The following is a 13,236-nucleotide window of genomic DNA, read 5'->3' on the forward strand; positions in this document are numbered from 1 at the left end:
CCGCCTTCTTTGATCAGCTGACTCTAGCACTCTGCACATCCCTTGTTCCCTCCGCTATACTGTCAGCTACCTCCCTGAAACTCTGTAACTCTGTCTCAATCCCTCCACTTTCCCTGTCATCAGATCACACCTGAAGACCTTCCACTTTGACCATGCCTATAGTAACCTCCCCTCTCTCCAGCTTGGCATCAAGCTCTGCCCTGTTAAACTTTACAAAATGCTACCCCGTGTGCAAATTCAATGAGCATCAAGAACTCTATATTGTTTTTGAAATCAAGTCCAGCAATAAGTTTCAGCTCATACACCTCCACTCTTCTGCTCTGGTCATTCCCCATTCCTTCCAGTAATAGATAACCAAGCCTCAGTCTTGTTGAATTCCATTCCAAAATTGTCCAATTGCTTGTGTTCTTTTTCCTTTCGTTGCCTTTAAAATTTTCTTAAAAGCACCTTACCTTTAGTCAATATCCTCAATCTGCACTTGTTCTTACTCAATGAACACCATTATATCTGTGAATCACAACTTTTTAAAGATACTCATTCTAAAGGCATTATACAAACTAATTTTAGAAATTTATTTCCAATGCAAGGAACAAGAAAATTGATGATCCTTGTGTGGGAAAGGACGCAAGGTGCAGTTTTCTGTATCATCTGCAGCTTGTGTAGGGAAGAATTGGATAGATTGCAAGCAGAGCATTGGCAAAGTAAAGCCTGACATGATGAATGTGTGGATTAAAGTCTTGGTGGCCGAGAGGAGATGAAATAGCAAATGTACCAGAATATCATTACTAGCCATATTTTCACTTGTTCCTTTGCTGCAGCTGCAAAGAAAACACAGTGCCATTTGTACACGTCAGTTAATATTTGTCACCATTATTTATACCCCCTCTTTTGTTGACAATATTGCTGTTCATTTCAATCAGCTAACTTTATTTGGGAGTGTGTCGACTATGTCTTTGGATATGAAAAGGCAAATTTTGTCAGGTGATTATCACCGCTCCCTAAAAGGATAAAATTCTTTAATAACATGAGGTGTTTTGCTAACTCTCATCGACTAGAATCAAATGACGGTAGTAAATTACAGCTTGGTAGCGTGGGACACAAACTTCAACCTCTGTCAGATAAATTAGCTTTATTAGATTCATAACAGCTGGTTTATTCATTCATTGCACCTTTGAACATTGAATTGTTTTTCAGTCCTGTGACGAAAGTTTCTTCGACATGGTTTCTAATTTCATTTAAATGTAATCTAATTGCAAAGGTTACTGTATGCGGGTGAACATGAACATCTTTCTTCATTACTCCTAATTAACCAAACCCTGAACATCCGTTCATTAACAAGCTAACTAATCTTATAGACATACTGCAATTAACAACTTTTCAGTCAGTATCTTTATTGGCAGTGGCAGTCACGGCAGGGCTGCAAGCAAGACAAGGCTGCATCCATGTCACTGGCCACTAGCTTAGACCACAACAATGATTCCATGGCAGGTTCTGCTCTTGCCATTGGAGGCATGTGTACAAACAATTGCCTGGAGAATTAGATGCCATCAGTATGTGGCTCGCAAGTTGGCCATCCCTGTTCTAGCACAGTAAACTTCATCCAGGCTTCATCCTGCAATTATAAACACAGTATGCGTAGTTCATAGTTTTGGGGGCTTTTTTGGTCAGCCGGATATCTGAAACACGAGGAGCCCATTACAATGCTTAAGTGCATCCAATCCAAACTTTACATCTAGTTTGAACACTCGCATTGTGATGGATTTCCACATATGTCAGAAACCCGGCTGAACAAAGAATATATAATAACTTGCACTTAGCATAGTGTCTTGGAGCACTAAACAATGACGTAGCTCGGCGCCAAGTCTGGGAGAATGGAGAGGTGACTATAGGTACGGTCAAAGAGGAAGGCCTTCAGATGCAATCTGAAGATGGGAAAGGGGGCGGGGAGGTAAGGCTGAGGGATTGAGGCAGAGAGTTCCTGAGTTTCAGGGTATAGTGTGTGGAAGCACAGCCGGAAATGACGGAGCGTAGGGGACAAACATTTTGCAGGAGGCCAGAGCCAGCGAAGGGGAGTGAGGTGTAAGCAGGTCAGAGAAGTAGGGAATTGCTACTTCATAAAGTTAGTTGTATGCGACTGTGAGGATCTTGAATTCGAAGTGTTCTGCAATAGGGAATCAATGGAGCTTGGCAAGAGATGAGGGTGTAGTTTGGAAAGGGTGAGGATACGGGTGTGAGAGTTTTGCATTAATTGGATTTTATGAACAAGGAGCTGGGGAGACCAGCAAGGAGGGCATTGGAAAAATCGAGGTGGGAGGTGACAAATTTATGGATAAGGATTTCAACAGTGTTGGGTGTGAGGCGAGGTAGGAGACGGGCAAGCTATGATATAGTGTGAAAACCGTTGGGGAAAACCATTATAAAGAAATACATTGCTCTTGCTCTCCGAGTTAGTGTACATTTCCACAAGGGTGAATTTAATTAGGTTGAATATATTTTTATTTCAATCTGGACATAAACTCTACTACTAAAACTACTAAACTATCCTGGGCACACTAACACTGAGCCAAGCAGATTGTCAGATAGAGTCTTAAAGGTGCAGGTTCTGAAATATGACAAAAGTAATTGGCAAGTCATATTTTTTACAAGTTAATTAATTGGTTCATTAAATGAACATTAAATCTGAAAGAAAAATTATATGTAAGATTGTTTACAATTTTCATATCATTGAAATAAATGCCCTAGAAATTGGAAGAAGCATGCTTTAATCCATTTAACAATATATTATATATACATCCATTAAATATTTCTTAACAGATTTATCCATGATGTTTAGGATCTTTTACAAGAGCTCCCTTGAGCCTGTTTTTTATTGTGATCTTATGGAGCCCCTCTTACTTTAGGTGCCTAATTCCAGCTATCAATCTAGTTGCTTTTCCAATGTCTTTCCGATTTGATTAGATTTTTATTAAGGCACTATCTGCTAATCTGAGAGGAGTGGGACAAGTTGAAACTACTTATTGAAACCCAAATTACTGAAGAAAGCAGATTTAGAACTGCAACAACACAATGGAACAAATGCTAATACAGAAAGGAAACCAAAAACTCAATATTTATATTATTTGGAACTTGTCTGGCAAAAAGGATTTTTGATAGAATTTTTCAGAACTTCAAAAAATGTTGAAATTGGAGTGTAAATGAGCTAGGAGAATGTTTTCAGACCATAGGTCCTTCAGAAGAATACCAACAGGAGTTTGATCATTTCAGTCTATTTCTTGGACCTACAATGAAGCTGCACATTACAATGGAAAGCTGGATCATTCACATTTCTACAATTGTCAGTATCATTTAACAAAATAAAATCTTGCAACAAAAAATGACAGCCTATTGGCATGATTCAATTTGCAGTAATAAACTGAATTATATTAATTGATTAATTGAGTTAATTACTATTCATTATTGAATGCTTTTATGAAAATGCATTTGGACCTAAATTCACTTTGAAGCACATTTCCTTTGGTTTCAAATTCTGGTTTATTTACATTTTTAATGCTGTCCATCCGATTTCTATGCTTCATATTAGATATATTTTATTTTTGTAGAAGATCACAATTTTGTTTGAAAATAACTCCAGGAGGTTTCAAATATTATTATTACTACTGTAAATTTCTAAAACAATTAAAAGTAGTAAGTTAGAAACAATTTGCTTCAGTAATATTTGAGAAATATGTGAGTAACAATACACGATATGCTGAAATAGAGAACTCAGAAAGTTGAGGAGATCAACTTACTTGAACTACTTGACTCAATTGAGATTCTTGTGTTCCTTTGTAGAATGGGCTTATACATGTTACTTAATTATAACTGAACGTACCAGGTATTATGAAGCTAGTTTTCCTAAGTTCTTTTAAGAACCACAGAAAACCATCTTCAAAGTTGACTAAATTTAACAATTTGCCAAATTCTGAATGCACAAAAATCGAAAACAACTAAAATCAAAAAAATCGAAATCAAGATGAAATTTCTCCACAGATATCGCCAAAGTACACTAAACTGGACCATTACAATCAGAGCTAAAGAGACAAATTGCTGTGACTCTCTCGACCAACCTGCAATTGAACAGAGGAATCATGGAGACCTTCGACAATGGAGTAGAACCTTTCCTGTTTCCTCAGCTCTCCTGCTGTGGTTATGGCTTCCAAAACCTTTTCAAGGCTGGACGAGAAATTAGTGCAAGTTAGGGAATTTAATTAATACAGCAGTGTACCATATATCCAATCTACCCAAAGTGACTACTGTGATCTTCTTAACCATTTATATTGCTTCTAGAAATTCTCTATGTTCTGAATGTAATTGAACTTGAGGCTCAGAATACTTAAACTGGGGGTATAAAATCTCACTTGATCATAAATAGAATAAGATTCTGAAAGTGAAGCAAGGATATATGTCACCATGAGCAAGGTAGAAGACAGATTTGTTGTATCATCTACCTAAAGTCATAATTGTCCTCACTGAAGTTGAATGTCATATAAAGGGAGATCAAATTGAAACTTTGCAAGTGGTAGTGTTCATCAATAATACATTGTTGTTATGACTTGAATAAACTAACTTCATACAATCTTCCAAAAATACATAAACAATCTTAATATAATAACTCCTTGTTCCATATTTCTCAATATCCTTTCATGTAAATATTATAATCAATCAACAAATAACTTCTAAACCATTAATAGGCACCAAGAATTATTCTACACTAATTATGATGAACTGACTCAAATTGAAACGGTATGTTTAAAAAGCAACTAAATGCATTTAGGCATTAGAAATAGAACATTAAACAGATTGACGACAACTGTAAGCCAATTTAAATGAAAAAAAATCAAAATTAAGTATATAACCACCAGAAAGATTCCCTGTAATAATCTTTGTCTTATTGCTATATGGTGGCAAAAAAAACTAATCAGTGCAGTGAATAATTCTCTGTTATAAAACAGAGCAACTTGTATGGTAATTTGAAAACAGATCCATACTTAAGAGTGAAATGTTGAAATTCCGCAATTACCGACCACTATAATTTTAATTTTCAAGTATAGCAGTGAATACACATTAGATCTCTATTATCTCTAAAAATGTTGACTGTTGTGAACATATACACATTAAACGTTGTACTTACATATTTTCTTCTCCAACGATACAAATTGCAGAAAGAAGCTTGACTGCATCTGTCATCATGTTAGGCTGCCTGGGATCAACAGCTCTGGCCAATAAAGACAGACTTCTTTCTTCTCCCAAGATTCTTTCCAATCCATACTAAAATTAGAGATGTGGGAGATTCATTGAATATTCTGTTTCTTTAACATTCATCAACTAATCTGCAATCAATACTATACATGTTTCGCCCACAAAACATTCGGTCACTACACTTTACAGTATAGTCTGTGAAGCGCTTTGAGACGTCTAGAAGACGTGAAAAAGGGCTACATCAAATGCAAGGATTAGTATTATTATAATACACTTAGTTTTTATTTTCAAAAGCTAGTCAAATCTTTGTTCTCCCAAATGATAGTTCTTTCTGAATGAGCCAACACAGAATGTTGGCACAATATTTGATCACAAAACATTACAATCAAGCTGGACCTTGTCGTCCTCCGATGCCAACAGATGCACTTTCCAACAGGAGGTAGTGAGGAGCAATTGGCAGTTTTTCACTCCCATAACTTGGGCACAAAGTACAATTGTAACACCTCGACTAGCTCTCCAACAGCAGTTAGCTAACTGAGCATTGACTTGGAATCTTACAAGATTTTTATGTCTCAATTCCACACTAGGCAGTGTTGGTAAGTCAACCCACAAGAAGCTGCTGCAAAATGTCTTAATTTTGCCTCTCTCATCATCACTATAACCCACATGAAACCAACCACCTGCTCCCTTGACCCCATCCCTACCCCTCTCCTTACCTCCCAGCTCCACCTCCTTGCCCGCATACTCACAGATATCATAAACCTCTCCTTGTCCACTGACACTGTTCTCACCCCTCTAAAAACGGCCGTTATCACTCCTATCTTTAAAAAAAACCCTCCCTGGACCCATCCCTGCTCTCAAACTACCACCCCACGTCCAACCTCCCTTTCCTTTTCAAGGTCCTGGAACGAGTCGTTGCTTCCCAGTTTTGCTCCTTCCTCTCCCCCCACTTCCTTCACGAACCTCTCCAATCGTGTTTACGTGCCGCCCACAGCACAGAAACTGCTTTGGTCAAAGTGACAAATGACATTTTGTCCATCTACAATCAGGGCTCCCTCTGCCTCCTCGTCCTCCTTGACCTCTCTGTTGCCTTCGATACCATTGACCACTCTATCCTCCTCCACCGCCTCTCCACTCACCTCCCACCTCAACCTTCATGGTTCTGTCCTTGAATGGTTCAGATCCTATCTCCCACACCATCTCCACTTCTTCTCCACAAACAGCTTCTCCTCAAGCCCCCGCACTGTCATGTGGCTTTCCTCAGGGCTCTGTCCTTGGTCCCTTCCTTTTCAATATCCATATGCTCCCACTTGGTGACATCATCCGCAGACATGGGGTCAATTTCCACATGTATGCAGATGACACCCAACTGTATTCCACTGCCTCCACCCTTGACTCCAGGACCACTGCTGTCATTACAGAATGTTAGTCAGACATCAAGTCCTGGATGAGAGCTAACTTTCTCCAGCTGAACGCCAAAGCTCTCCTGATTGGCTCCCGTCAGCACCTCCACACCTCAGGCACTGACAGCATCACCATCCAAGGAGGCACACTCCACCTCACTGAGCCAGTCCAGAACCTTGGTGTCTATCCTTTCTACCCCACATCTGTGCCATGTCCTGCTCTGCCTTCTCCCACCTCCGCATCCTCACCCGACTCCACTGACTTCCCATCACACAGAGGATACAGTTCAAGATCCTGGCTCTCCCCTCTACCTCTGCGGCATCCTAACCCCTTACCAAACTGCCCACTCCCTCAACTCAGCAGGTTCCAGCCTGCTTCACGTCCCCCCCTCTCGCCCACCCCACCGCTGGCAGTCTGTCACTCTGCCCCCACCCTCTGGAACTCCATCCCTGTAACTTTTTATATTGCACAAAAATAACATATTACATACTCAGGCTTTCAGCCTGTCTGCCCCCACTGTCTGCAAGTCCATCCCCGGAGTTCCTCTGACTCGCTTCTTCTTTCATCTTGCTCAAGGTCTGTCTCAAGATCTATCTCAATGACCGCGCTTTCGGTCACCTTTCCCCTCCTCAACCCTTGGCTCCCACCTCCAGATCGAGTTCCAAGCCAGTATTGTTACGTGCCCTGGGACGTCATCCTGATGTGAAAGATGCTATATAAATGTAAATTTGTATTGTTATCATTCTCATTACTCTCCCTGAAATATTCCACTCACTGCTATCCATAAAACTGACAAAGCAAAGAAAAACAAGATACACAATAACAAATCATTTACAATTGAAACTCAACATATTTCAATAATCTTAGGGATATTATTACACTGTCACAAAGGTCCAATGATACAGGTACTTGAATGTAATCTGAAATATGGGCATTCTAGTGAGGTTTGTATTTGAAGAAATAATCCTTTCATTTGATATAGCACCCTTCACATCAGAATGACATCTCAAAGCTCTTTACAGGATTTACTGTGTAGTAATGGATATTTTGTAAGTGAATGTGGCGGCCAATTTTTGCACATAGCAATGTCCCACAAATAACTATTAAGTGATTGACAAATTGTTGGCCAAGACATGGAAAAAATTCCCTTCTCTTTTTGAGTAGTGCCATGATATCTTTAATATCCATCAGCAAAGACAAACGGGACTCTGGTTGAATGTTTCATGCAAAGGACAGCAGCTTTGACATGGCAGAGCAGAACTCCCCCAATACTGCACTGGAGTGCCAGCCTGGACTATGTGAGTTCGAAGTCTTGACATGGGGCTTGAACAAATAATCTTCTAACTCAGAGGTGAGAATGCTGTCAACGGAGCCAGGCTGACACCCAATCATGGAATATTACAGCAGAGAAGGAGGGCATTCAGTGCATCACACCTATCTGTCCCCAAACTGTCAATTATTCATATAAAGATGACATATGTTATCAGTAGCAACACCAGTAAATAATCCTAATTACCTTGTTGTTCATGAAGGCCCGCAGACATTGAATGACTTTGTGTTGACTCTTCTTATCGATTTTTTCTTGACTATGGAAATAAAAGTAAATTTGGATGGAAGCTCAAAAAATAAATTTACTTTTGGTTTTTGTTACACACAATTCTAAACAATTTAAAATTATTAGAAATGGCTTACTGCTTCTTATCCAATACTTTTTCCAGTGCATCCAAAAGCAGACCCAAGCCTTCATTTCCAAAGTTTTCCACCCAGCTAGAAAATACATTTAAAAAANTTAAATTGACATATTGACAGGTATGAGATGAGAAGAAATAGATCACAAAGCAACATGGAATACTTTGCCATTATGTAACTGTTTTCAGCAAAAAAAATTGTTTTCCAGAGACACAAGTTAATTTTCACTTTAACAGGCATTGCGTTTAATGTAAATATTATGTTGGCACATTTTACTTGAATACTGCCATTTTAACTGTGAAGATTAAATGATTCTGATAAATAGGTCAAATTGTCAATTATTCATCTTTGTTAAAGAGATTTAGTTAAAATGTTAATTCCAAAATTCAAAACAAGGTTCTCTTGTGCGACAATTGCAATAATCGTGTAGTCCTGTAGTTTAGCGGTTAGAGCACTCGCCTCGCAAGCGAGGTTTAATTCCCGGCAGGGCAATACATTGGGCAAGTTTCCTTATTCCACACGCCTCTGTTTACTTAGCAATGGAACCCGGTTGTTAGTGTATTGGCGGATTGCTTTTCCTGGGGTAATAATTCTATCTAAATAAATAAAAATAATTTGGTCACTAAATCCACGACCGTTTGTGGGACACTGCTGTGACATGATAAGGCGCTATTAATAATATTATTATTAATAAAACCGCTTCCACCAAATGACTAAATAATCAAAGCTGAAATATTGTGTGATTTCCCAATTAGGGAGGAAACCACATTAATAAGTTTTGTAATTAAAGGTCACATCCAATAACACTGTAGACAAGTTAAAGAAAGCTAAATAGATGTTTGATATAAAAATTACCAGATTACATAATGATACACGGTGATGCTTAGCTAACTGTACAGCATGTACAAGTACCATATATCAACCAAAAAGCTAAATTATTCAATCCTGTAGGCTACAGTTGCTCAGATATTTTAAATCCACTCATGGATTAATTAAAATCTATATTTAATGATTCTTCTTGAAGATAACATTTCATTTTATCATGAAAGATGCTTGACCAAACCTTCTGGGATACAGACAGGTTGGTGTTGTAAGCAGCATCTTTTACATTTATATGGTGCATTTACTGTAGAGATAAAATAAAAAAACTATTCGAGTGTTTGGGGACAAGGGCCAAGGATTTTAAACACAATTGTTCCTTAATAGGGATAATAAATAACCAATGTAAAGTCATCATTGCAAATGAACTTCACTTCCCCGCTTCCTTCACTCCTTGCTGGAGTCCTTCATTTGATTTCTGTCCGCCCACAGCATTGACAGCCCTCATCAAAGTCACAAATAATGTACTATCACTCTGCAACCAGGGCTCTCTGTCCTCCCTACTGCCTTCAACACTGCCAGTCACTCTGTCCTCCTTGATCACCTCTCTACTCTCATTTACCTCATTCACCTCTGTGGGATTGCACTCTCTTGGTTCCAATCCTATTCGACTCATCTCCTACTTTGTTTTCTCCTAATAGTTTCTGCTCTGGCCTCAGTCCCCTGTGCTATGCCTCAGAACATATCCTTAGTCCTCTCCTACACTTACTTATTCCTCCTTAGTGGCATCATCTGCAAAAATAAGACAAATTCCCACTTATACACTGATGACACCCCATATCTGCATTCCAATTTCTTGATTCCAGGTCCACTGATGTCCTGTCAGAAAGCATCAAGTCCTGGATGAGTACCAATTTTCTTCAGTTAAACAGCTAGACAGAAGCCATCCCACTCAGCTTCCACTAATACCTACTTGATTCTGGCTCTGACTTCCTTAAGCTTCTTGATCTCTCTTTCCAAATCATCAACCTTGGTGGTCAGTTTAACCCTCAGCTCCCTTTCTTTCCTCCCTCACTAAGAGTGCTTTCCTGTATCTTTGCCATATCACTCGCCTTTATACCTATAGCATGGGAGAGGTGTGAGTTATCAGTGGGCCGACCACATCAGCACACATGACATCAGAAAAGCGCTATATCAAATGCAAGGATTATTATCATTATTATTACTGTGACATGAAATGACTATTTGTATGCAAATGCAACAGTACAAGCAATGTCCCATAAACAGCCATGAAACGAATCACCAATTTTATTTGGAGGATTATTGTCCAGGATTATAGAGAACCCCCTTCTCTTTTTGAATAATGCCATGGAATGGACTTTAACATCCTCAACAGGCGGATGGAATCTCGGTTTAATGTCTCGTCCTCAAATGAGACACTAAGCTGAGGATGAGAAGTTAAATTGAGCTTCCATCTGCCTGTTCAGTTGGACATTAAAGAAGAATGTATACTGTTTGAGGGGTACAGTTATGTTTGTATGTGTATATATGCTTGTATGGTGGTATATAACATAGGACTCCAAAAAGGAATACATTCCCTTCACCTTTTACTCCCCAGTAAAAGTAAAGAACATCAATGTACATATTGTAAACTCATTTGTATCCCATGGATAATTGTTTTTTACAATATATAAGTAAAATAAATATATTTTCTTTCAAGTTCTGTTATAATCTGATCTCTTAAATACAAAATGATCTGAAGGAATTAATGCCTTTACAGACAAATCTGGATTTAATGCTGATTTGCACAGCCGTTGCATGCTACTGTGCACATTAATATTTGGAAAATGTACAAATATCAAATCTTATCGTGAAAGATTTTAGTTTTTAATCCACTTTCATTGATAAATCTGTGTCCTATTTTTCTCGTCATGTATGGATTAATTTGTATCTGACCTCAACAACCGCATCTACCAACCTTTCTCTTCAGAAAAGGAATTTTATGAGCATTTCTCATTTCCAGGCTCAAAATGTTTATTGACATAGTGGGATTAAATGAGCTACATGTGAAATAATTAAAGCAACTGAAACTTTTGTTTGATATCTAGACCCTTTTTTTAAATTGATTTATAATTTGTATTGATTTGAGCTCTCTGATTTCCCTAAAATTGCCATATTTCACCATATCTAAATGTTTCAAGAATGCATTTCGTGCAGCACCACAGCAATATGGCACAATGTGAACTGGTGTGGTATTGGGTTGGTAATGATCTTCAGCCAAAATGAATCACATAAGCTTAAAAAGCTTTAGTACACCATAACATTACACGGGGAAGAAACAATGCTTGGGATGTCAATCCTCTAAGCTACTCCTCTTGCATACTCAGTATTGATGCAGTACTCCTTTTTGGTCAAGGATGGTAGAAAAGTGTGAAAAAGTCCATTTCTTTTTTTAAAAAATTAGTTGAGTCCAATATTTTTTTTCTCCTCACTAATGTAGGACTTTCTGCTATGGTCAGGTCTCCTCTTGCTAAGGGTAACCACAGGGGCTGGTTACCCTCCAGTATCCCATGCAAGTGGCCACAGTTCATGCCTAAGCCTTGACAGTAAGTGCTGGGAGAGGACATCACAGCCAAGTCTGTCCTCCTCCCACTTAGCTGCTACATATCGGTGTCATTTCACAATTAAGTGTTTGGAAAAATACTGCATCAAAAATGTATCACCTTGTTTCTTGTTTAGACACTGAATTATGCAAATGGCTGAACAACATGAAAAACATGAATGACATGAAAAAGTTATTTCCGTACTAAAGATTGAGCTCTTGTTCCCATTAGTTTATGGACAAAGAATTCAGTTCGGCAAAATCACCCTTGAGTGTTTGCAGTGTTCAGCACCATCTTCAAACACTTTTACTTATTTTAACCTGTTTGATTGAATATTTTTAATGTGGTTGTTCCAAAGTTTGTTGTTTTATCAGTATGAATCCATTGTATTCGTAAATCATAAATGATTTGAATCATTTTGTATTTAACAGCTAAATGATTCAAATCTATCTTGTTGAAGAACTCTATTTCTGACTTAATTTTCTATTGCCTGGTCACAAATCAATACAGCAACAGAGCTAAGCTACATTATGTTAATTATTGAAGGGCTAAACTGTACTATATAAATGATTAAAACTAGGATTGTTATGCTGGTTGAGTACTTTACAAACAAGGAAGATTGTGTGTCATGATGGGAGATTTGGTTTGATTTGAAATCTGTGAGAACGCAAGAACTCAAGCTGCAGAAAACCTTTACCAGATACAATTGGTTATGTAGGCTAACCTATATTCTCACAACCTATTCATAGCTTATTCAATATAAATATTAGGCTATGGCTCCTCATTGTTATTATCCAAATATCCTTGTTATTGATATTGCAACTAAAGGAAAGTAATGCTAATTTGATAAAACACTATTATTTCCAGACTTCATATACTTATTGAAAATGTGTAGTTATCAGCTTGAAGCTGCATGCTTATCTGGTATATGTTAAATCTGGGTCCAACCTTGCGTTAATATATTTCCTTATTTTGTATCTGAATAACAACAAATTATTTCATTATTGTAAACAGAGTATTTTTGTTGCAAGACAAGAGAAATGTACACGTCATAGCAGAGCCTGTAAAGAACTACAATACCACATTGTTCATACTTAATTTGCATGGTCATTTATATATACATAAGCTTTTTCTTTGGTATGGTGCTTTTCCTTTCAGTATTTTCCAATTCATCTCATTTTGTCCAAACTTCACATCATGATGCATCCAGGATAAATGGAATTCAGGTGATAGCATCAGCATTAGAAAGTTGTTTGTTTATTTTTCATTTCCAATCATACATCAGTAAGGCATCTGTCCAAGGATCTACACAACTATTCTAATTTAACCCTTGTACCAACAAAAAAATACTAGCAAAGATGAGTGTATCTAACAGCTGGTTGTCACAAGGCCAATCAACACTTTCACCCTTTTCAGGGTAAGCAGCTTCAACTCAGCAATAAAGTGTCTTCTCAAAATTGTGATTGAAACAATTCACAAAAAA

The 13,236-nt window shown here is 38.0% G+C and overlaps 1 protein-coding gene across 1 annotated transcript in view; it reads right to left on the reverse strand.

The window, feature by feature from the left end:
* Positions 1–13,236, reverse strand: part of LOC103178646 (protein diaphanous homolog 3-like) — a 154,132-nt gene that overhangs the window by 37,189 nt on the left and 103,707 nt on the right. The window contains exons 6-9 of the mRNA XM_042334098.1: positions 8,335–8,409; positions 8,159–8,228; positions 5,171–5,307; positions 4,107–4,212 (exon numbers count right to left, since the gene is read on the reverse strand). Coding sequence (XP_042190032.1) covers positions 4,107–4,212; positions 5,171–5,307; positions 8,159–8,228; positions 8,335–8,409 — 388 coding nt within the window. The remainder of the gene's footprint in view (positions 1–4,106; positions 4,213–5,170; positions 5,308–8,158; positions 8,229–8,334; positions 8,410–13,236) is intronic.

Source organism: Callorhinchus milii, unplaced genomic scaffold (assembly GCF_018977255.1).
Source record: "Callorhinchus milii isolate IMCB2004 unplaced genomic scaffold, IMCB_Cmil_1.0 Scaffold4, whole genome shotgun sequence".
NCBI classification, from domain to species: Eukaryota; Metazoa; Chordata; class Chondrichthyes; order Chimaeriformes; family Callorhinchidae; genus Callorhinchus; species Callorhinchus milii.